The 22,537-nt window shown below is 46.6% G+C and overlaps 1 protein-coding gene across 3 annotated transcripts; it reads right to left on the reverse strand.

Annotated features, from left to right (window-relative positions):
* Window positions 1-41: 41 nt before the first annotated feature.
* Window positions 42-15,711, reverse strand: Trpv6 (transient receptor potential cation channel subfamily V member 6). Of its 3 annotated transcripts, XM_050147975.1 has the most exons (15): window positions 15,301-15,710; window positions 7,337-7,434; window positions 7,065-7,187; window positions 6,571-6,708; window positions 6,162-6,260; window positions 5,885-6,057; window positions 5,282-5,428; window positions 4,700-4,912; window positions 4,328-4,414; window positions 4,152-4,228; window positions 3,753-3,918; window positions 3,337-3,403; window positions 2,301-2,569; window positions 1,127-1,233; window positions 42-785 (listed from the first exon to the last, which is right to left on the reverse strand). In XM_050147975.1, the coding sequence occupies exons 1-15, from the start codon at window positions 15,426-15,428 to the stop codon at window positions 494-496; spliced, it is 2,184 nt and encodes a 727-aa protein (XP_050003932.1). In that variant the 5' UTR covers window positions 15,429-15,710; the 3' UTR covers window positions 42-493. The 3 variants fall into 3 exon arrangements, with proteins under 3 accessions (XP_050003932.1, XP_050003935.1, XP_050003936.1); XM_050147978.1 differs by lacking the exon at window positions 7,065-7,187 and having other exon boundaries at window positions 15,301-15,711; XM_050147979.1 differs by lacking the exons at window positions 7,337-7,434; window positions 15,301-15,710 and having other exon boundaries at window positions 6,571-6,703; window positions 7,065-7,189.
* Window positions 15,712-22,537: the final 6,826 nt, after the last annotated feature.

Genomic DNA, 22,537 nt, shown 5'->3' on the forward strand with positions numbered 1-22,537 from the left:
GGGCCAGTGGTTAAGTTCACTGAAACATAGAGGGAGCTGGGTGGGGATCAGGAAATGACTTTATTGGAAGGTGGCACGGCTCATCCCAGCTTCTCCACCCCAAGACTGGTGCCTGCATCTCTCCATCACACACCTTCCCACAAGCTCAATGTTCTCCATCAGTTGTCTGGAGTACTCTGGGAAGAGTTCCGTCCCCTCCTACTTACAAGACCTGGGTGGAGACAGGCGCCCAAGATGGCAAGCCTGTGGTTAAAGTGCTCTGGTGTGCAGTGGAGTTTCCGTAAGAGCACAAGGAATGCTTGGTTACGGCAAGGACCACAAAGTCGTCTTTCCCTTTGCCCCAAGCTGAAGGAGTTGTGGAGACCTGGGACATTTATTCCCAGTGTGCATTCTTCAGCATGTTCCTCCCCCTCCCCATTGGACTTGGGGGATGGCTTCTATTTTTTGACCAGTTCTTTTTCATTCGGACATGACACTTGATGGAAGCCAACCTTCAGATCTGGTACTCCCAGCCCTCCCCATCTTCTAGGCCCCTGTTGATTATTCCCTGAAGGTCCCTCCTTAGAGTTCCTTTCCGAAGCCTTTCCCAGTTGAAGCTGCTCCGGGAGGTGCTTCGAGACACTGAGGGTGTGGGAAAGGACAGATAGGCACCAAAGGAACGTGCTATCTCCAGTTTCTCTCCAGAGTCTTTTTCCAAGTCCTCTGAATAGAGGTTGTCGGGTTGCTGGAAGGCCCGGGCATAGTGGCGGATGCGTTGTCTGTTGGGATCTTGCCTATCTTCCACCCTGGAGGGAGTGGGAAGAGGGATTCAGATAGGGTGGAGCTGAAAATAAGACCTAAGATCAACACTTCTCATTTGGCCCCACCATCTTTGGGAGTTCTATGCAGCCACCATTGGGACACGGAACACCAGCCCCTCAGCAACCAGGTCCCAGGAAGCTATAGGCTCTGCTCTGGGGATGCTTAGGAGTCCAAGCTCAAAATTGAGTCCCGTTCTCAGTAGCTACACTTAAGACGATTAAGCCTGGTACCTAGGAAGCATACAGACCTCCATACAGCTTCTGGAGGCAAGACACCATGCAAAATGATGGCTTAGGGAATACCACCAATGGCCTATGTCACTTACCGCAGGAACCAGCGGTCTCCTAGCCCATACTCGCGCCCACAGATCCCAGAGCGAGGCCACAGGCATCGAGGCAGCTTCCGCTCCAGCATCACAGTGGTGGCTACAACCTGTATTTAGGGTCAGAAAGCAAAGTCAGAGAAGTCCTGTGCAAACTGAGAAGGGTAGGGAGAGGATGGGAAGCCAGGTGAAGGGAGGATGAATTACTAATAAACTCTTGGGTTATGGCTCTCTGGAAATGGAAACAAGACCCCAAACCAAGATGGCAGTGTGAACTTGGTGGATACCCTTCTGTGGGAGAACATGAGTGGAGCTGGAGCCCCTCAATTCTTTATCCTGTGACTTGAAAGCCATGGCAAAGCCAAGTGAGGTGCAGGTGACCTGTAAGAGTTTTCCCTCAGGAGAGACCTTCCAAAGGTATAGGCAAGAGTGTGGAAAACAGAAGAAGTTCACAGGTCTCAGAATGTTTTGAAACTGCATACATAATGTGATTTAAAAACAAAAACCACCTTGCTTGGAAACCTAATTTCAAGATATCTTCAAAATATTTCTCCCAGCTGACCCTTCTTAGCCAGCTTAGGTTTTATTCCTTTTCCACACATCACAGTTTAATGCTTTCCAGGGTTTCATAGTTCCATTTTTATTTTACCTAAATTATTTTTGTTGGGCTAAATTCTTTTCTAGGTATATTTTTAAATGAGGACTTGATTCATCTCATTGTCCTTTATGTCCATCATAATATTCTGACTGAAGATAGCTTCTACAGCTAAGGAAAGTGTTGGATTTGTTTTTTTTTTTTAATTTCATTATTTATAACACTTCCGATTTTTCTGGGTCAAATTTTGTAGGCTTTGATGTTTTCAAGAAGACTAAATACTTTCATTCTTACTTGGGAGCACAATTTACCAAATATACTTTTAGCCATTTGTTCATTTTATTTCTAGAAAAGACTGCGGGTTTAACTGTTGAGAAAATACACGGAATTCTACCCAGAGTTTCCAGAAGTGCTCTTTGTTACTAATTAAATTCCCCTGGAATGTTGCATTATTTTATAACTTGTGCAAAAAACTTATCCAAATATACATGAGTACAATCGGCTGCTTTTATCTGAGCATGGCCAGTTCCTGGGCAGGAAGAAGATATATGCAGTATCCCTACTAGCCACCAGAGGGCTCACCTGTGCCCTCCAGAGCTCATCCCTCTCATGGGCAACTCTCCAATGAGTGTCACCCATCATGGCAATGAGGAGGTTGAGCATGAGCAGTGTGGCGATGATGGCAAAGGCGGCATAGGTGATGCTGTACATGAAGGGCAGATCCACGTCATAGTTGGCAGGGCCATCAATGATGGTGAGGAAGAGCTCAAAAGTGCTGAACAGTGCCATGGGGTAGTCAAAGAAATGGCCCAGCTCATCCGGGTCCTCTGTCTGGAAGATGATATAGAAGGCTGCGCCACCCAAGGGGTGAGAGTTACCATGGCAACTGTATCATGACTAGCCCACCACCAGCCATTTATTGTCTGTTTCCATCCCGTTCCCTTCATCTTATATTGCTCATCTCTAAAGAGTACATTTTAAATTTTTTATTTTATTTTTGGAGATTATAATAAAATTTTATTACTCCCCCTTCTCTTTTCTCCTTCTGAGCCTCCCTCTGAGCCCTGCCATATACCCCTTCTTGCTCTCTATCAAACTCATTAATTGTTTATCATTAATTGTTTTCAATTAATTGTTTATCAATTTCCTGTGTGTGTGAGTGTATGAGTGTGTGTGTGTGTGTGTGTGCATTTCCTGAATACAATCAGCTCAGTCTGTGTGATGGTACTTGTATATGTTTCCAGCGCTTATCACTTGGTGCTGGATAACAAAGTGGTATTTTCTTCCTCGAGGAAGACTGTCCCCTTAGTTCTCTGAGTAGGGTTGAGACCCCCTGCCCTTTCCTCTGTCCACCCCAGCATGGGGTGCTGTCCCCACTGTTGCTGTCCTTGATCAGCTCACAAACGATACATTTTACATATTACACTCCACTGTTTTCTGCAGGGTTTGTGCGCCTAATCTCCTGCCCCTGACACTATGGTCCCTCACTCCTGAGCAGCATCCCATCTTTAGATATTTCATGGCCTCTTCCAAGTTCAGCCTGAAGGATTATATACCCATAAACTCCCCCCCCCCCGGCCCTTTCCTCCTGCAGCTGCCATCTGATTGAGTGATTTACCTGAAGCAAATCCCAGGATCACCACAGCCATCAGCCAGCAGAATCGCATCAAGTCACCAAAAATCATCTATGGAGAGAAGGAGGCAGAGAACATCACTCTTTCAGGCCTGTTACTCATCGAACACCAGCAAATCTAACCCCCACAGTCTGATGGTTCCATATACAAGGCTAGCTGGCAAACTACAACCTGCTGGCTAAATCGACCTGCCATGTCTTGGTGGGGATCTTAAACTTGGGATGATTTTTAAGCTTGTAAGAGTATTTTAATTTTTTCCAAGAAAAAATTAAGAGGGACATATAACAAGAATTGTGTGGATTTACAACACATGAAATATGTACTAACCATCCACCTGGAAAAGTGTTTGTTTAATGTTAGCCTAGGGCTCTTTTTTAGGATGCATAGGGGAAGTACTGACCTTCTGGATCATGATGGTGAAGGGACCCAGCATTTGGAATCCTCTGGCAAAGTACATAACATTACACCAACCCAACACCAGAGCAAAGGACATAGGCACCACCTCTCCATTTGCATTGGTGAGCCGCATCACCATGGTCACCAGCACCATGAAGGCATAAGTGACACTGGGAGTGGGGGGGGGGAGAAAAGAAGGAATAATGAGAAAAAATTCAGGTTCATTCTAGGGACCTAGCAGCAAAAGTACAGTTATAACAGACCCCATATTGTCGCATTCAGCCTCAACATACACAGTACCCCGGGGTTACACATCATAGAGGGAACCCAGAGCTAAGGCAAAGGAGGGCAATGGAAGCTCTAGTGAGATGAAGAATGAGAGTGAGATGAAGGAGACACTCACATGATGACATGGAATGGCCCCCCAAGGATGGTCTGCCCAAAGAATCGAGTGAACCCCAACCTGAAGATGTCAGGAATCTGGAAAGAAGTCAAGGAGACGTAAAGACACTTGCAGACCAGAATGTGGGGTGGTCCCTGGGGCAGACAGTCTCCTGCGGGATCCTATCCACACCTTACCTCCACCAGCAGGATGATCACAGCCCCAATGACGCTCACCAGCTCCCCCACCAGCCGTAGGTCATCCTTTGGGGTCACATAGGCCTCCTGGGAAGTAAAGATGTGGGTAAATAACCTGTCTCCATCCTCACAACAGTTCCCAAGGCCACCAGCTCTTTGGAGTTCTCTCTAGACCACAAGGTTAAGCTAGTCTCACACTCGTGCTCCTGGAGTAAGAACGTATGCACGTTTCTGTATGTGCATGTTGAGTTTATGCCCCTACTTATCAGCCATCTAGGTGAGAGGTGAAATCCTCGTGTGGAGTCAGGAAAGAGAGACAATCCTGTGAGGAGAAGATTCCCGATGACCTATCTGTTGCTACCAGGGTGTCACCTGAAGGAGCTTCTGTTGCAGGAGAGTGTTGTCCCGGGGATTGGTGCGGTTACTGATCCTGGGCTTGAGGGGGCGGTAGACACAGCACATGGTAAAGCAGATGATGTACAGCACATAGATGGCACCCAGCACGCAGAAGTAGGGCCGCCCATACCTCTTCCACTTGAGGCTCACCAGCTCCTTCACGGGTGTCTGGTCCAGAATCTGGCGGGCCTACAATAGAAGCATTAGAACAGTATCTCCAAGACCCCAACAATGGAAGGACTAGAACAGTATCTCCAAGATCCCAACAACAGAAGCGTTAGAACAGCATCTCCAAGACCCCAACAACAGAAGCAATAGAACAGTATCTCCAAGACCCCAACAACAGAAGCAATAGAACAGTATCTCCACGACCTCAACAACAGATGCAATAGAACAGTATCTCTGAGACCCTAATAACGGAAGCAATAGAACAGTATCTCTGAGACCCCAACAACAGAAGCAATAGTATCTCCTAGACCTCAGAAACAGTTGGAATAGAACAGTATCTCTGAGACACCACCACCCCTCACCAGGGTCTGTACTGGAAAGTTTCTGTACCTCGCGTTTCTTGGTAGTGACAATAAGTTCCAGCAGGGATTGATCATCTCCTGAGGAGTCGATCTCAGTGAGGTCATAAAGTGTGGAAGTCAATGGCCCATAAGACCACTGGATGTGCTTCCGCTTCTGCATCAGATGCTGGAACATCTGGAAGGGAGTGGAGATGGTCAGGATCCACAGTTGAAGGCAGTCACAGCCTGGATGAAAAGGGCCAGAGAAGGTGCTAGCCTTCTCATAAAGACCACTGCCTTTGGAAGACAAAAGAACTTGTGTTACCCAGAATCCTAGATTTATCCTGCCCTGGGACTCATTCCAGAGTCTGGAGATATGGGGAAATTGCCAAGTCACTCTTCTGAGAAAGACAAGTGGGCTTAGGCATTGCAGAAAATCATGTAGGTCTAGGCTACATGAATTCCCAGGACTTCAGTGAAGGTAAACAGACAATCAGAAAAAAATGGACCAGTGACATGAAAGACATAGGTTGAATCAGACCCTAGTTAGAGGCGAAAGTGGGACCTATGCTTCCTAGGTGTGTTCAGTTCTCTTTGTCCCTAGCAATGTAAAATGAGGGTCATTGAAAACACCTTAGGGCATGGGTCTCACCACAATGTTGCCCTCCACTCCAGCCAGCTTGAAGGGGGTGAGTCCCTGGTTGTTGGGAACAAGTTCCAGGGACTTCAGGTGGTCTCTCCCATCATAGGACAACAGCAGGTTGTACATCTGGCAGGCAAAGGTTTTGTTGGGCTGCAAGATGAGTATGTGCAGCACAGTATTTCCTGGGGAAGACAGAGGTTGGCATCAGGTCCCCTAATGAGTCACTCCCTGTCCCCCGTCCTCTCACACCCAGCATCCAGCACTTTCTCCTCATCCCAGCTCTTACCCAGGGAGTCCTGGGCCCGGATGTCAGCTCCATGCTCAATGAGCAGCCTGACAATCTCCTCGCTGCCCACACAGGCAGCAAAGGACAAAGGGTGCTCTCCTGTGGACACAGAGATAGGAGACAGGAGACAGCAAGATCAGAAGAGGAGAAGGACTTTTGCCCTCCAGCCCAACAACTGCCTTCTCCTCCTCCCATAACTCATCTTGGGATCACTTGCCCAGCAGAAACCTCAGGAAAACACAGTCCAGAGGGTGATCGAGGAAATTGGCTTCTGACTCTTGGCTCTAAGTCTCAGAGGCTCTGCCTTCCAAGCTTCCCAGAAGATGCAACCAAAGAAAGGGTCCTCCTTAGCCTCCCCTTATATTGCTATTGCCCACTTTCCACCTCTGAGCCTGGCCGTGGATCTCACCATAGTAGATGAGGTTGTGGGGACTGCGTTGGAAGGCGGAGCCTGTAACTCTGGCAGAGACACTGGCCCCTCTGGCAAGCAGGGCTCGGACCAAGTTCACATTCTGGTTCATGATTGCGATGTGTAGTGCAGTCTGACCTGACCCAGAAAGAGCTGTAAGTCACATATATGCTCCCAGAACCCTGAAGGAATCTCTCTCATGCTTCCCCATAGTTTCCTTTTGTGTGGCCATCTTAGATGGATGGCAAAAACCCTGTGGGTGTTAAAGGTTCCCAGTAGATCCTATTGTTCCTTCCATCCAACCCTGCCCCTTCTCTGGGTCTCTGGAGGATCAGGGACCAGATGTAATGACTTGTTATCAGCACTTAGAAAAAGGACAGCTTGTGGAATAATAATAATAAAGATTAGGGATCTTTAAATAACTTGTCTGGTTCCCCAAATTATCTATCTGAGATGCTGGAAAACACAGCTAACCATCCATCCTAGGGCCTCACCTTCATATAGTTCAGAGGTCATGGGCTCAAAGACCAGTTCTGGAGCAGCCTCCATCAGTACCATGGCAGCCTCCAGGTTATCATAGAGGGCTGCTATGTGCAGTGCAGTTTCCCCCACGGCTCCTGATATTTAGAGGGGGGGGAAGGGCATACAATGTCTTTGGTGCAGTCAATGGAGAAAAAACAGACTCTGAGTCTTGGGATCTCTTGGGGAAGTCTGTGAGATGGGGCGGGCCTGACCCACAGATCATCACTAGGTCTTTGCTCCATACCTCTCTGGTGCACTTCACATCCTTCAAATTTGAGCAGCTTACTCAGAGCCTGGACATCATTTTCTTTGGCAGCTAGAAGAAGAGGTGACTCCCAGATCCTACAGGGAAATGGGATGAGAAAGGTGGTAGCAGTGAACATACCAAGGTGTGGGGCAAGTTATGAAGGCTTCACTCAAATATGTGTCTCAACAGTGAGGACAGCAAGGTTCCTGACCCAGGCAGATGGGTTCATTACAGTGCAAAGTTCACCAACCCTCTTCTTTCCATTGTTTAGTTCTTCTAAACTGACTTTGAACATTTAGTCCACATAAGAGATGCCCTGACTAGTTTTTTATTCCCTGGTGCTGGGACCAGAAGACCCAGAGTGTGTGCGGTGTGTAGTGTGTGTGTGTGTGTGTGTGTGTGTGTGTGTGTAGTGCGTGTGTATGCATGCATATAAAACACCTGTGCATATTGGACAAAGAAAGGAGGCATTTTTGTTCAGGCACACACTCACGCTGTGATCTGTTCATGCCTGGAGTGGTCCTATTGTGGACTCGGCAGTGCCCTGAGATTGCCCTGCATGATAAGCCTGATTTTCTAAATACTAGAGGTATAAGAAGTTCCTCCCTCATATTTGTGGAGGAAGCCAACATGCAGAGACGAGTGGGTTTTCTCCTATTACAAGAAGCCTTGCTATTTGACCTTCAATGTGGAACATTTGATTCCTCCACTTTCCTCCTCTCTGGCAGTATCTTCAGAACTCAGTCTAAAAACAGCCATGACCCATGTGAGAAAGCCTGGCTCCAGGCGGTGGTCATTCATACCTCTCTCTGCTCACATCTTATTTTTTTTTCAATCCTGCTTAAATCAGGAATCCTGGTGATGATCAGCATCTTATGCAAATTAATAAGAAACTTCAAATCACTGATTACCCTTTGACATGAAATGTCCAGGTCTGCAGTTTAGGAAGAGTTCCAATGGATTCTTGTGCAAATGAAAGTTCAGGAAACATTGCTCAAGCCAGGAGTGTGGTCCATGCATGTAAAATTGTTAAAGTGGCATATCCAAGGCAAGCTTTGGAATCCCCGCTTCTAAAATGCACACTCAAAACCTTAGGAAGTGAAGTCGTCCATCATCCTCATACCCTGTCTAGAGGGCCTTAGGTGCTACTTTATTTCCACTACTAGGACCTGTGCAGATATAAATGGTGGCCAGCAATGACAGATGAGGGAGAAGTAAAGAATCTAATTTAGAGAATTTGTTTGTTGAATTTCATGTGAATCTGAATGTTCTCATTTTTCCTTTCCATTTCTTCTTGAGTGCACCCAATTCTGAATTCAGAGTCCTTACCCCAACTCCCAGTTCCTAGTATCTTCCTATTTATTATCTGATTTTTATGCATTTTAGAAAAAAATTTATTCCCTGGCTCTACAAATCACCTCTCTAGTCTTACTGCGACTAAGAAACATGGTTATGCTTTTATAGAATTTTTCTTTCAGTTGGAGCAATTTGGTCTTTCTGCGGGAGTAAATGAAAGTATTGTATTTATGTATACATAGCCAATCACACGGCTAACAAAGGATCTGGAGAGGAGTTCCCATCCTGAAGTGCTGGCGGTGACAAGACACTTATAGCAAAGCTGGGGTTAGGAAAGTGATAGGCAGAAGAAAGTGACTTCTATCTCCCACAACCGTAACCCCAGCTCCCTCATAGGCCCAAGGGCAGCAACCAGGGTCAATCAATCATAAGATTCGGTCTCCATTTAGTTCTTTCTCTTTTTGCTACTAAAGTTCATTAATTCACATCTCTATGCTTTGGTCCAGGATTAACAAGACATTCTCTTGGTTTCCCTACACCCTACTTAATCCTCGTCCATCCTTTGTAATGCTGTCAAGATAGTCTTTCTAAATGGCTGCTGTCACAGCTTACAGAAGGCCGACGGGTCTTTCAATGCCCAAAGACAAGGAACACAGAGGTCCTTCACGGTCTTTTGTGCAACCATTTTTCCATTCTCTGATCCTCCCCCTCACTTCTTACACCTGGCATTTTAATCTCACCGCACGCCTCAGCCCCACAGAGCACACCGTTCTTCTTGGGCCTGTGCCCACAGGCTGCTTCTTCCTGGATGCATTCTCCCAACCCAGTGATTGTCCATTGTGCATTCTGCACTTCTGCACCCAGCAAAATGCCCTAGTGTGCCGTGGTTGCTCACTATGACAGCTGCAGAATGGATGACTCAGTCGTGTTGCCAAGGTGCCTTTACTGCCTCTCCTATTGTCTCTATCACCCCCCAAAGTCAACCTTAAATAAACATAAACTAAGTGAAAAACAGTGGTTGGTTCGAAAACATGGTGGCAAAACAAGTTTTCTAGATTCTTTGCCACCACCATGACCCTAGCCACTACTCTCTTACATAGACGTTTTAGAGTCAGCACTAGACTGTAGGGGAAACAAAGCTTCCTCCAAAATACATGTGCGCGTGCACACACACACACACACACACACACACAGCCACCACTACCCTATTCCTAGAACATGTTTTGCTCTTTCCTTTGATTTCATTTTTATTATAACATCTTGCACTTGGTGTTGTAAATAGAACATGTTCCTTCCTCTATACTTGGGAGTCACAGAGTTTCCTTTTGTTCATGACAGATCGCTGAAGCTGGCAAAGCTCCCCCACAAGCCTCTGTCGCCTGTGTCATCCTTCTGCCTTTGTCTGCTGCTGGCCTAGCAGGCCTGTGAGAGACCAAAGACTGCCGGATATAGAGTACAGTTACACGATGCTCGGTTAAGACCGAACTCTAGTTACATAACTATTTCAACACTATTTCAAGTGTCCTTTGAAAATACCGTGCATTTATACAATGTATTTTGATCATATCCATTCAGAACTTCTCTCTCCAACTCGATAAATATATCCTATGCAATATCTTGCTTCTGCCCGCAGAAAGAGCTCACCCATTATTCAACTAAAAATCAAATTGAAAGAGGTATCCTGTGTCTTATCCGGCAACTTAGCTAGACCACACCCCTGGCAAGGAAACAGCATATAACCCAACTCAATAATGTTTTAAGAAATGTCCTCTTTTGTTGCAAACTCCAGAAGCCAGGAAAATGAAGAAGGGAAGGGTCAGGGAGCTTTTTTTTTTTTTTTTTTTTTTTTTTTAAAGAGTACTTTATTACTTGCAGTAACTACATAGGGCCACAAGGTGATAGCAGAGAAAATCCTAACTCCCAAGATTTGGCAGTAAGGACACAGAACTCCAAACTTGACTCACAATCCTTGGTCTCCAAAAGAAGTGTAAGGAATACCGAAGAATCTTGTAGGTCCTCCAATAGCAGCCCATCACAGAAGGCTAAAGAACAACTAAGGAACAGGAGATAAAGGGAAAAGATGAGGCTTAACATCTCCTACAGGACACCAACAAAGAATTATCCCACTCAACCATGCCGGGATAGAGAAACCCTGATTTACAGGTGCAATTATTCATAACTTATGAAGAGAAAAGAATTCTTCACATGACATGAAATTAAAATTCCATAAACATATAAAATGTTTTCTAATAATTAAAGTAAGGAAGAAAGAAAAGAGAGAGGAGCATAAGAAATAGAAGTTATAAGAAGAAATTTCCAGGTTCTTCAACATTTTGTTCTGCTTTGCAATTGAGTATAAAGTTGAACAGTCTAGTTCCACAATGACTTGGGGAAAACTCAGTAATAGGCTTCTTTGATGCAAAATGTATCATATTTTTGTTGTTGTTGGGGAAATAAGTGAGTGTTTTCTTGTTCAAGGTCAACATTGTGTCTCCAAGTGAGAGTCTTTGACTTCCCTCTTCCATAACTTCTGCTCCTCCAGTCCTCTGCTTCTGGCTCTTACGGACATGTAAGTCTATGTGTGCTGTGTACATGAGTCATGCTCTGTCCTTTACTCTGGGAAACAAGGAATGATCCAAAGAGTTTTAAGGAATGTTCAAATCAGGAGAGTAGAAATTGTGTTTAAATGGAGTCTAACGTGCTCGCGTAACAGATGGAATCTTGGTGTGAGTACTCAGAAGTGATCTGTCCAACCAGATCAGAGTCTGAGCTGAGACAAGTGCCTCATTAGCCATTTCTCTGTCCTTGTTCTTTGTTTTAATCAGGGTAAAAAGTATGTGTGGTGGGGAGGATAGACAGGAGCTTCCCTGCAATTACCCTCTCAGCTGACCATAGGCGCTGGGTGTAGACTGTGAGGGAAAATGCCATGTGGGTGCCAGGAGCATACATTTTCATTCTGATTGGATTCATTTCTGTTAGGAGGAAGTTCATAGCCCCACTGATCCCTGTCATCCTCAGTAGTTGCCTTCTTTATGTTATGTTTTATCATAATTCCGTGTGCCTGTCAGTTCCCAAAGTAACATCACTTAGTTCCGCTTTTGCTTTCCACAGTCATCCAACACCAGCTGAATAATTCTCCCTGTTTTTTTTTTCTTTTTTAATAAAAAGAAACTGAGGCAGTAAGGTCAGATTGTTGCCAGAAGATCACACAGGGTTAAAGGCAGACTTGCTTCCCAAGAGCATAGCCCCAGGGCTTACCACTAGATTGTGTGGTTCTTCTAGTTTTTATGCCTCTTCCTGATTTTTCTTGGGGTGGGGGTGGGGGTTAGGCCCAGAGCAATGACCACAGATGAGAAAGAGCAGTCATGTGTGGGAACATGGCCTACAATGGGCACTCATGGGCCACCTCCCTCCAGCTGAGACTCCTGGCGATGAGATGAGGAAGTCAGAACCTGGAGAATATGGCTATTTCAAGATTTGGAACCAAACTGTTTCTTAACTGGCAAGCAAGCCAACAGCCATGTGTGTATGTGCCTATCAAGGCAAGAACTGAAGTCTACAGGATGTGTCAGAGCTGAATTTGCACAGAAACTTCAACTCACGTTGGTCATTTTTACAGGTATCTGTGTAACCCAATTCAGACGTCCAGCATGGCTCCCTGTCCTCCCAGGGAGTAAAAAAAAACGTCAGCACAGGAGGGGTGGGAAGTCAGGTTGGGCAGCCTCTGCGAAGCTCCCAGCACACCCCACACTAGCAGAAATCAGATAACAGATAGGACAGTTTCCTTCTCTGCTCTCTCAATATTTCCTTAAACCTTTTCATGACCTTCACTGTGCTCTCACTTTTAACCTAAGTACGGCTATTCTTCCAGAATCTGTAGGACATTGGTTCTATAACATTCCATATAAGCTCTAGTACCTTCCCGACAGTGATATCATACTTGCATGTCGTTTATATATCCATCTAGTAGATTTTAAGATATGGCTTTTACTATGTGGCCCAGGCTGGGCTGGAACTCATTGTGTAGTCCATGTTAAACTTGGGTTACATGTTAAACATATTAAATGACCTTTCTGCCTCGGCCTGCCAAGTGCTGGGGTAACAAGTGAACACCACGATGTTCAACTTACTTATTAACTGTTGAATTTTTGGAGACAAGTCTCACTGTGTTGTCCAAGTTAGCCTTGCGCTTATCAGTCCTGTGCTTCAGTATTCCCAGGACTGGGAGTGTAGGCATGCGCCACTGCCTACCTTCCCCCGTGTACTCTAAATTATCTCTAGATGATCTATAATATTTAGTGGGATGTAAACTACATATAAATTGCTATTGTGAAATAATTGTTTAGAAGTGACAATGAAGGAAAAAATGCTATGCATGTTCAACATTGATGAAACTACCATGAACCTAACTTTGTAGCACACACAAGCAACAATATATCTTTGTTGTCTTTGAGATTGATTTAATCTGAAGAGACGCAGGGACAGCATAGACCTTGGTACATTTTGTCCATCAGAACCTGAACTTTTTAAGAAGCTAGAACATATCAAGTACTTTTCCCACAACCCCAGTGGAGTATGTATTATGCTCAGTCAGTGTTTAATACATTGGTTATACAGAAATGAGAAATATTAGGACAGAAGACATGGGAAAGAGTTGAGCATTCAGCGAATAAGAATTTAAATTAGAGAGTTGCATGGTTAAGACTCAAGAGAAGTGTGAACACAGCAGAAGGTGGCACCTCTGCTCACCCTGCAGAATTCTGAAAGCTTTGCCTTCTGGTGAGACCACCTTCTATTCCATGACATCCTTCCTGGTCCTACCTCAGAATTCCTTTCTGGGACTCCCTCTTAATCTCCAGGTCCAATTCGTTCTTATGGGCTGACAGAATTCCCCTCCCTCCAAAGCCCGTGTTTGATTTTATACCAGATAAACTGGACAATGGTGCCTATAGAGGATGAGATTCCTTCATGGTTCATAGCTCTTATTTAAGTGCTCGCCTCCAACTTGTCTGACTTCCAGCATGCCTTCCCTGTGCATTGCTGAGCTAACAGTCCAAGAAACTCCTAGAAAATTTCATATCCTTCCGGGAAAAAAACACCCAAAGAAGGTCACTGCCATGGACACCAAGTGTCTGGGAAGCAGAGGGTCAAAAAACTAGAGAAACAGATCTGAAGATCAGAAAATGGAGAAGAGAATCCTCTGACTACTGGTGACATTACATCTTGCTAGCCCAATACACAGGGGAGACCACCAGATGGTGGGAAGAAATGGGTGCAGACTAGATGAATGCAAATAGCATATGCTTAGCCAGGCTGCCTGCTCAGGCCCAGGTCCTTTACAGGAGTTCTTCCTGCATAGGAGATATAGGAACCTCACCTACCCCTTTCAAAACCCCTGACCTTTCTGCAGTCTGTGCCCGATGCCCCCAGCAACAGGGTCCTGAGTGGGAAGAGTAGAAGTGAAACCAATGAAGAACTATTCTCTAACAACAATGCCGTTCTGTTGCCTTAAGACGTCATCAGCCAGACATGTGCCCTGGCCCCCACTCTCCCAGCCCTGGGGAAGAGAGGTGGGTGGCTGATGTGAGAGACAGGAAAGCCACAGCTCTAAGAAGGGGCACATCCCATCAGGGACTACTTAATCCAAAGACTAGGAAATCCCAGGCAGCCCTCAGGCCAGGTTAAGACAAGCCCTGCATTCAGAGATCTAAAAAAAAAAAAAAAGCCAAAGACAAAACCCTCAGCCTTTTCCTCTGTGAATACATGCTACATGCTTCTGCAAAGCCTGGAGGAGCCCCCCAGAGCACGACTCCCTTTAGCGTCACCAGCTGGGTGGGGAGCCCAACTTACAATGTCACAAAGCAGACCGCCACAGGGTGGGTCCCAGGTCCAATGGGTTTCCTATTCCAAAGTCAACTCTAAGATGGTGTTTGAGGCAAGAGTGGGTATCGAGTAAGGATAATAAAGTTTTCAGTGAACGGAAGCACAATGTGAGATTTCCTAAAGGATCAAACTCCAGGTTCTCTCCTTGACCCCCAAAATTGAAAGGCAACAGGATGAACATCTCAGACATTCTGACCAGGAGGTCATATGAACCCACCAGTAGAGAGGAAGACACTGCAAGTTGCAAATGAGCTTTGCTGGGTCTTTAAATCCCTCCATTGGCTGAGACAAATCCACAGGAATTACATGCAATTTCACATGTTTTGCCATATTTTATTATTGCCTTATTCATTCAATCACTCTCTCATTCATTCCCCCATGTATGCTTATATATAAATGTGTTTCTGCCATAGACTGCTAAAGGAACATGGAGTACAGAAACATAAGACATTATCCTGCCACAGTCCCCTTTGGGGGCTAGAGAGTTCACAAGGGCCAATGAGGTGCCTGGCTACTGGGGAGGTACTCACAAGAGGCCTGCAGGGATTGAATGGGACTGTAAAGATAACTAACATCTGTGTCCAGGCTGCCTCCCACCTGACATCCTGGCCAGCTAGCCCCACAGGCCACGACTCAGGAGAAAGTGATAACCAGGAGCCAGCCCATGACCAGGGGTACAGACTGTCCAGCCAGGGGTGCCAAGAAGACTCAAGCAAGCTGGGAGGGGGTGGGGTGTAGGCTCTGCTGCTAGGTAGAGGAGCAGGAGCAGATGGCAAGCTTACCTCTTCTGCTGCAGCAGGTTCTGCTCGTCTCGGCGCTGAGCCCAGGACTCTTGTCTGTGGAACCATCTGCAGAACTTGTTCCATAGGCAGAGTATTAACCCCTTCTCCTTGGGCAGTGACCACCCCATGGGGTGGAAGGCTGGTTCCTTGGGGGGCTGAGGCTGATGCCAGACCCCGCCTGGGCTAGGTCTTGGGGCCACATTGGCACCCCCAAGAGCTGCCCTGCCCTCTCTCTGTAGAGGTCCCGTCTCCTGTCTCCGGTCTCCTCCTTCTCCTGTGGAACTGGTGAGGCTTCCCGTGGTGGCCCCCAGTCTGAAGAGGGCTCCTGCTTTGTTCTACTTGGCAGAGCTGGGGATCTGCTGGGCTTGTAGATCTGGAGCTCCTGTTGGGAGTGAGCAGGAGCTGTGTGGGCACTCCCTCCTCCCAAATTACCTGAGATTTAAAGAGACAGGCCACAAAGTCCTGCCTGCTCAGGTCATGCGTCAGCTGCAACTCTCTCCACCCTGGAACTCTCCCCTTGATCCTAGGCCTTCAAAGAGATTAAAGAGCTGGCCCCTGGACTTTGGGACACCCAGTGACCTTTTTCTGGGAAGGCTCTCTTGAGGGACTCTTGGCTGTGAGGAGGAGCCTAAGAAAGGAAAGGCCTTTTGTGGGATGGAGGGGCTTCTGCCTCTCTCTACTCAAGTCCTAGGAATTTAGGTTCTCTCTGCTCTCCGGGTTAAATGTCTTGACTGGCCCAGAACAGGTATATAAATAATGAAGACTTAGGTCTCACCCATGCTGAGTTGACAACTGCTTTCCTTAAAGAACCAGACAGTACATGTAAGTGTTTTAGGTGCTGTAAGCCTGGTACAGTCTCCGATGAACACTCTTCACTTTTTGGCTGTGGGTTTTCTATATCACCACTACATAAAGATGTAAAATCCATTCCCAAGCTAGCAAGTCAGGGTATAAAATTTAGCCATGGAAGAACGTGCGTCTGGTGGTGGTGGGCTAACCAGACAAGACACAGGTTGGGCCCAGTGAGGGGGCACCTACCTGTCATCCCAGCACTATGCAGGTAGGGGCAGAAAATAGAAAGATAGAGGCCAGCCAGTGCTATACAGTGAGGCCTTGTCTAGAAATAAAAGGTATAAGAATGCCTAGTTAAATCTGATTGGGGGGATAAATACAATTTTTTTTTATATGCTCTGGCAACTTTCTCAAAGCCACTAGGCCCTATGATTGAGTGTGTCCACACAAACTCAGAGTGAACCTATGAGACGGTTTTTATATTTTGCCCATGGAGAAAACTGAGGTTCAAAGTGCTAAAGTGAGCCCCTAAGGTCACAGGAGTGACTGGTGGAGCCCCAAATCATGCCCGACTCCATAGTCCACCTTGTTTATGCTTCCTCAGGTATTTACTTTAGTGGGCAAAATCATTTCTGCAGAGGTGAGAAGGTTTGCACAGACGTGGTCACAGGCGTCCTTGGTCACAGCATTGTACCTCAGCAGGGTCCACCCAGAGGCTTATTCTGCTCACTTTCCCTATATGGAAGAAGCTAATCTCTGTCTTATTCAAAATTCTGCTGCCACACAGGGACCAGTTAGCTGAGATGGCACCTGGCTTTCTAAAGTCATAGGTGTCTGCCTGTCAATTTCCAACTGAAGCTTGTTTTTTCCCACGTCTCCCTCAAAGATCAGGAAGGCTCAACAAGAGACATGTGTGTGTGTGGTACAGTGAGTGTCTAATGTGCAGGTGGTATGTACACGTGTATGTGGCATGCCTGTGCTCTGTGTGTTGTGCGTTCTGTGTGTGTTGTGTATATGTGATGTGTCTGACATATGGTATGTCTAGTATGTATATTTTGTGGGTGCCTTTGATCTGTCCTTGGTGCTTTCTGTGTGCAAGCTTCATGGTGACTACAGTACTATGGGACATGTATAAGGAATCTTGTGTATTTGTATGTAGGATATACAATGTATGTATTGTGTGTTTATTGGTATTGTATGTGTTGTGTGTTTCATATATACTATACACATATAATGTGTGCTTTTCATGTAATGTGCATGGTACATGAAGTACGTGTGCATGTTTGTGCTTAATAGGCATATAATAATGGCATGTTGTGTATGTCTAGTATCTAAGGATGGTATGTATGACGCAGCATGTATTTGTTTGGTGGGACGTGTCACATGTGTTGTGTGGGTTAGTTTGTACGAGCATGCTCAAGCATGGGTGGGGAGGGGGCTCTGGGGAGCAAAAGTGAGGTCTCTCTGTGGGTGGCGTATGGGAGGGCCACCTTCAGAAACAAACCACTCACGTTACTGCTCTTGGGCCTAAGGCCAGGCCGTAGAGCCCTGAGCAAACAATGCACTTCGATTAGCTGCCTTCCCCACCCACCTAGGGGTCAGTGAGTTCAAGCTGGGTGGGGGGGAAGTCTAGAATCCAAACCTTGAACCCAGGACCTTTGTGCCCATTAAGCCAAGTGTTTGTCTAATGCGGACCCACCCCACCTTCCCTGTCCTCTTCAGCTCCAGGAAAAGACCCCAGTTTAGGCACTAGTGGGCTAGTGGAAGAGCAGGTAATTCAGCAAGGCTTGTACCCTGCCAGGGAGTGTTACAACAGGAAGCTTGAAAGAAAAAGTAACCTTCTAATACCCTTTCCCCTTCTTCCTCAGCTTCCTGCACCTGGCTTTGCTGTTGTAAGAGTGGTACTGCTGGCGGGACACTGACAATAGTATCAGAGTGAGTAGAGACACAAATGGGCTCGGTGGTCACAAACGTAGATGTCAAAGCTCTCTGTCTTTGTACCCCACAGCCTGCTCTTAGGGCACGGTGGGACTGTGGACTCATGTCTCCACCAAGGCCTGATCACAGCACCTTCCTCCCTCACTCCCAGTCTTGTAGTTGAGAGGTACGGTCAACACGCCTCCTGGGCTGCTGATTCTGCGGGGACAGAAAGCATTATGAAGAGGGCTTGGCTTTGTCCCCATGTCACCACTAGGAAGTATTGTGCGAGAGGGAGAGAGGGAGAGAGGGAGAGAGAGAGAGAGAGAGAGAGAGAGAGAGAGAGAGGAATTCATCTGGTAGCCCAGAGAATTCATTTAGCAGCCCAGAGCCACAGGGTGTCTTTATGCTGCAGACTGTGTTGGAGTGAAGAGAGGTCACTCTGTCGCAAAGACTGGCCTCAACTTGAGAGACTTGTAATCTCACTTTTTCTAAATCTACTTCTTCGGTGACAAATCTGAGGAGACCTGTGACACTACGCCTGCCAATCATCAGTCCATTCCGTAAGTAGCTTCTTCTCTGTTGGTCAGCAGACAGTGAGGACCAACCTGAAGTCTAGAACAGGCCAAAATTCTGTGCAGAAACAGTTTGTTCTCTCTGGTTCTTCTTGCTTTGGGCTTAACCTCACCACCAACTCTAATCTGGGGAGAAGGTCATAAAAATATTACTGGCCACTCCTAGGGGTCACATGCAGGGGGACTAGAGATATTAATGAGATTCTGTGTGTTTGTCTGGGCTTAAGTTTGAGAATGGGTCTGAGATGCCAATTTCTGTATTTGGTATTGTCGCTGAATCTGGGTACTGTGCATACTGTCTGCCTGTAGGACCTGATGCAGGTATCTCCTAACGCTCAGCAGCATCTGAACCTCCAGCTACTAGGTGACAACAGCCTTTTCTGCTAACGTCTTCATGGGGCTTTTACTAAGAGTCGCTAATAAAGAGTGTGTGTGTGTTTGTGTGTGTGTGCACGCATGCATATGTGTGTGCATGTGTGTATACTTACTTGGCCAGTGGGTATGCAGAATGTACTTTGTAGATATATGGTATGTATGTAGTGTGCTATGTGTGCATCTGGGTGTATGTGTTGTATATGTCATGATGTGTGAAGTACACACATAGAATGAACTAACTATATGTAGAGGTGGTACACAGTATGCTTGGGGTTTTGATTTGTGGTATGTAGTATTATTTGTTATGTGTACAATGTGTATATGTGTGGGCTGTGTAGTATTACATGCTATGTGCGTATTTAGCACATGAATGTGTATATGTGCTACATGTATAGTATGTTGGTGTATGTATACATGCGGTTTGTATTGCATACATGTTACATGTTTGTTGTATGTGGTATGTACTTATGAATGCGTGTGTTCAGTACTGTGGGACATGTATATGCGTATATATGTGTTTTACTATGTGTGACTTGTATGCCTACATGCATTAAATGTGTATGTGTTGCATGTTGAGTATGTATGTGTTGTATTATGTTATGTGCATAAGGAAAGCACAGTTTGTTTGCATGTGTGGGTTGCACATGTGTAGTATGGGGCTGTACATCCATAGCTAAAGCTCTATGGAGTCTGTGGAACTCTGAGTTTCTAGCTTCTTAGACCTCTCCAGCCCTCCTCTCACTGATTCCAGTGACTCTCTCTGGGCCCTACTAGAAGGTGTCGACAGCCAGTTTGGTCAGCAGAAGGCCTAGCCTGCTGGTGGCTGGCAAGTGGTGGGGTCTTCAGGGATGGAGCTAGGGCAGGGCAGTAAGGGCAGTGAGGGCAGAAACAGCACTTGCCGAGAGTGGAGTTTGTTCCAGTCACTGGGTTTGGAAGCCCTGAGTGCCAGCTCATAAAGCCAGTGGAGGTTAGCAGGTGAGCGGGCACATCACACGCACACACACCAGCGCTACCCACAGGTTGCCATGTCTGACGTGGAGATGGCAAGCTGATCTTTAGTGCTGGCTCTGTTGTGTCCCTGTCTGCGACTGGAAGACAATTTGTGCTGAAACCCTTCAAAGTCCCTTTCAACTCAAACTACTTGTGATTCTGAAGAAATCTGAAGGTGTGGTTTTATGTGTACATAGAGACACTCCAGGTCTCACAAGTCAGGAGGTCTAATTCATTGCAGAACTTCCGTAGTCTCTCCACTAAACATGCCTTTGCTCATTTTCCTTTTCTCTGTCAAACCACAGTAGCTCCATTAGCTTACTCTGCAGCCTCATTTCCTGCTGCCTCCTACCCTGGCCCCACTGAGCCTTGAGCAGAGGCGCTTCACACTCTGCCTCTTCAGAAAGTTCTAGCGAAGGGCCTAAAGGAAAGTGGCTAGAAGGCCAAGGTGGTGGCTGAGAGCCCCTGGAAAGGCAGAGGCTGTGACAAACAGTACCATGGAGCTACTTCCTAATGTATATGTGTGTACATTTTGGGGGGATAGAAATTGATATAGTCTTCATGTGAAAATGGATCAGTGTGTTGAAGCAATGATTCTTTGTTTGGGTGTGGGGGAGTATTGTGTAAGTGTGCATATGTCTATTATCTGGTTTCCTTCCAATGGTCCATGCATTTCAAATTCCACCTTGCCCCATGCTTTACAGGATTCATCCAGAGGTCATACGCACATGAATGGATGGGGGCATCTACCCTCCTCTTGTCCCCTTGCTGATAATGACTACTCAATCTGACCCTGTCACCTTCCTATCCACGTTACCAGTGGAAGACTGTGTGGCTCCACCTTGATGAGATAGGGTGCATCCTGGGTGCAATGACCATAGACTGGTCCCACCTTGAGAATGCTCATGCTGATGGTGGCGCCTGTCTGACTCTGTCAATGCGTCTGGCACTGGTTCCTTAGTTTCCCACCCGGAAGATATCAGGGAGGGTCTGAATGCTAGTTTTGAGGAACTTGGTGATGGCTTCCATGGGTCCGTGAAAGAACTTTGTACTTTAGAGGAAGATGGGGAATCCCAGGGACCCCACAGCTCTGACCTCACTCACTCAACATCTGGGTAGACGTGACTTAGCAGGGGCCCCCTGGTGATAGGGATGTGTGAAAGAAGGTATCAAAGTCCACAGCCTGCCCCTGGGTGAGCCACTGGTCCTGCAATCTTGTTTTCCCCAGGCCTGTTTTTGTTCTGTTCCTTCGGTCTTCATCTTTCCTCCTCACCAACTGTGAGATTGTGTGCCTTCCAAAACTGGACCTCCATCTTCTCAGCCCCCCTCACTTCACCTGTATCTCTGGTCTGCAGAACCAAAGCGGAGGAAGACTGCAGACGTGTGCACAGCCCTCCAAGCCAATGAGCTTTGCCAAGCTGTAGGGAATGTGCTAAGGTGGGTCAGAGAAAGGCAGAGAAAGGCAGAGAGAGCAAGCCATTGATTTTTCGCTGTGGCAGCCTGCATTCCAGCTTCAAAGCTGTGAGAACTCACTGGGTGACTTGAAGAATCACTGAGCAGCAGGGCCCCTGATTTGGACAACTAAAGATTCGGTGTCTTGTGGCCCCTGCTCCTCACTCATTCCTCTGTCTTTTCAGGCCACCCTTCACCCCAACCTCTGTATGAAGGAAAGAAGGCATTGCATTCTCATATGGAGGAGCTTCTCAGAAATGGACCTCCCCCCTGCTCACCGCAGGCACTGCACTAAGTAGGGAGGAAAAAAAGAAAGCAGCAGGGTGAATCTGGGCATACAAGCTCCGGATCACCTTCTAGCTCTGTGTGGGCAACGGATGATGCTTCCCAACCTCGGCAATTTCCAGAATTCCCCAAAATCAAAACAGGGGTGGAAACAAGGTTTATAGCCTCTCCGGCCAACCAAGAGTGAACCAGCTTGCTATCCAGGGCAGTGTCTCCGAGTTCCAGGTTCAAACCCACCATCTGTTTCTACTCTGTATGAATCATCTGTTCACTCAGCCAAAGATCTGGGGAGGTGGACACAGCACCACTGAGCCTAAAGGAAACAGTATTGTTTAGGGCTCATGAGATGGTCCTGCATTTCTTTGTGGCTGCTCAAACCCAACCCACCTTGGAAAGTGCACATTCGATTCTAGCCACAGCCCTTCAGAAGCAGCTCTGCCGGGGCACGTTTTATCTCTGATCTTTCCCCGATTGGTTCCCACCTGCAATTATTCTCTTTTTTTTCTCCCCACCCCAACAAACTCAGTGAAAGGGCAGCCGGTGATAAGAACTCTTTCAAATTCTATTTATTCAACACAAGCACTCACCGAAACACCCCACCACCTCCGTCATAAAACCAAGCCAAAAGAAAAAAAAAAGCCAGACTTGTAAAAGAGTAGGGGTGATTGTTTAATGTGTATAGACATGTGTAAAACTGGGAGGGGACAACTTCCTCTTCTAGATGGATGCTGCTGGTGTAAGGGTCCACGGTGGGATGGAGGAGGCATGTCTGAGACTGGGGGAAGATTCTGAGCCCTGGAATCAAGATGCAAGTCTCTGGTTCTCACAGGTGGGGAATTGTAGCTCAGCCT

This window comes from Alexandromys fortis, unplaced genomic scaffold (genome assembly GCF_014885135.2).
Source record: "Alexandromys fortis isolate MF-2015 unplaced genomic scaffold, M_Fortis_MF-2015_v1.1 scaffold_57, whole genome shotgun sequence".
Classification (NCBI taxonomy): Eukaryota; Metazoa; Chordata; class Mammalia; order Rodentia; family Cricetidae; genus Alexandromys; species Alexandromys fortis.

Bases quoted from the DNA above. Each gene is read 5' to 3' on its own strand.
- Trpv6 (XM_050147975.1), bottom strand. From the start codon at position 15,428: ATGGGGTGGTCACTGCCCAAGGAGAAGGGGTTAATACTCTGCCTATGG. The intron at 7,188-7,336 runs GTATGGAGCAAA...TCTAAATATCAG, and splicing joins ATGTGAAGTGCACCAGAGAG to GAGCCGTGGGGGAAACTGCA. The intron at 4,913-5,281 runs GTACAGAAACTT...CTTCTATTGTAG, and splicing joins TCACTACCAAGAAACGCGAG to GCCCGCCAGATTCTGGACCA.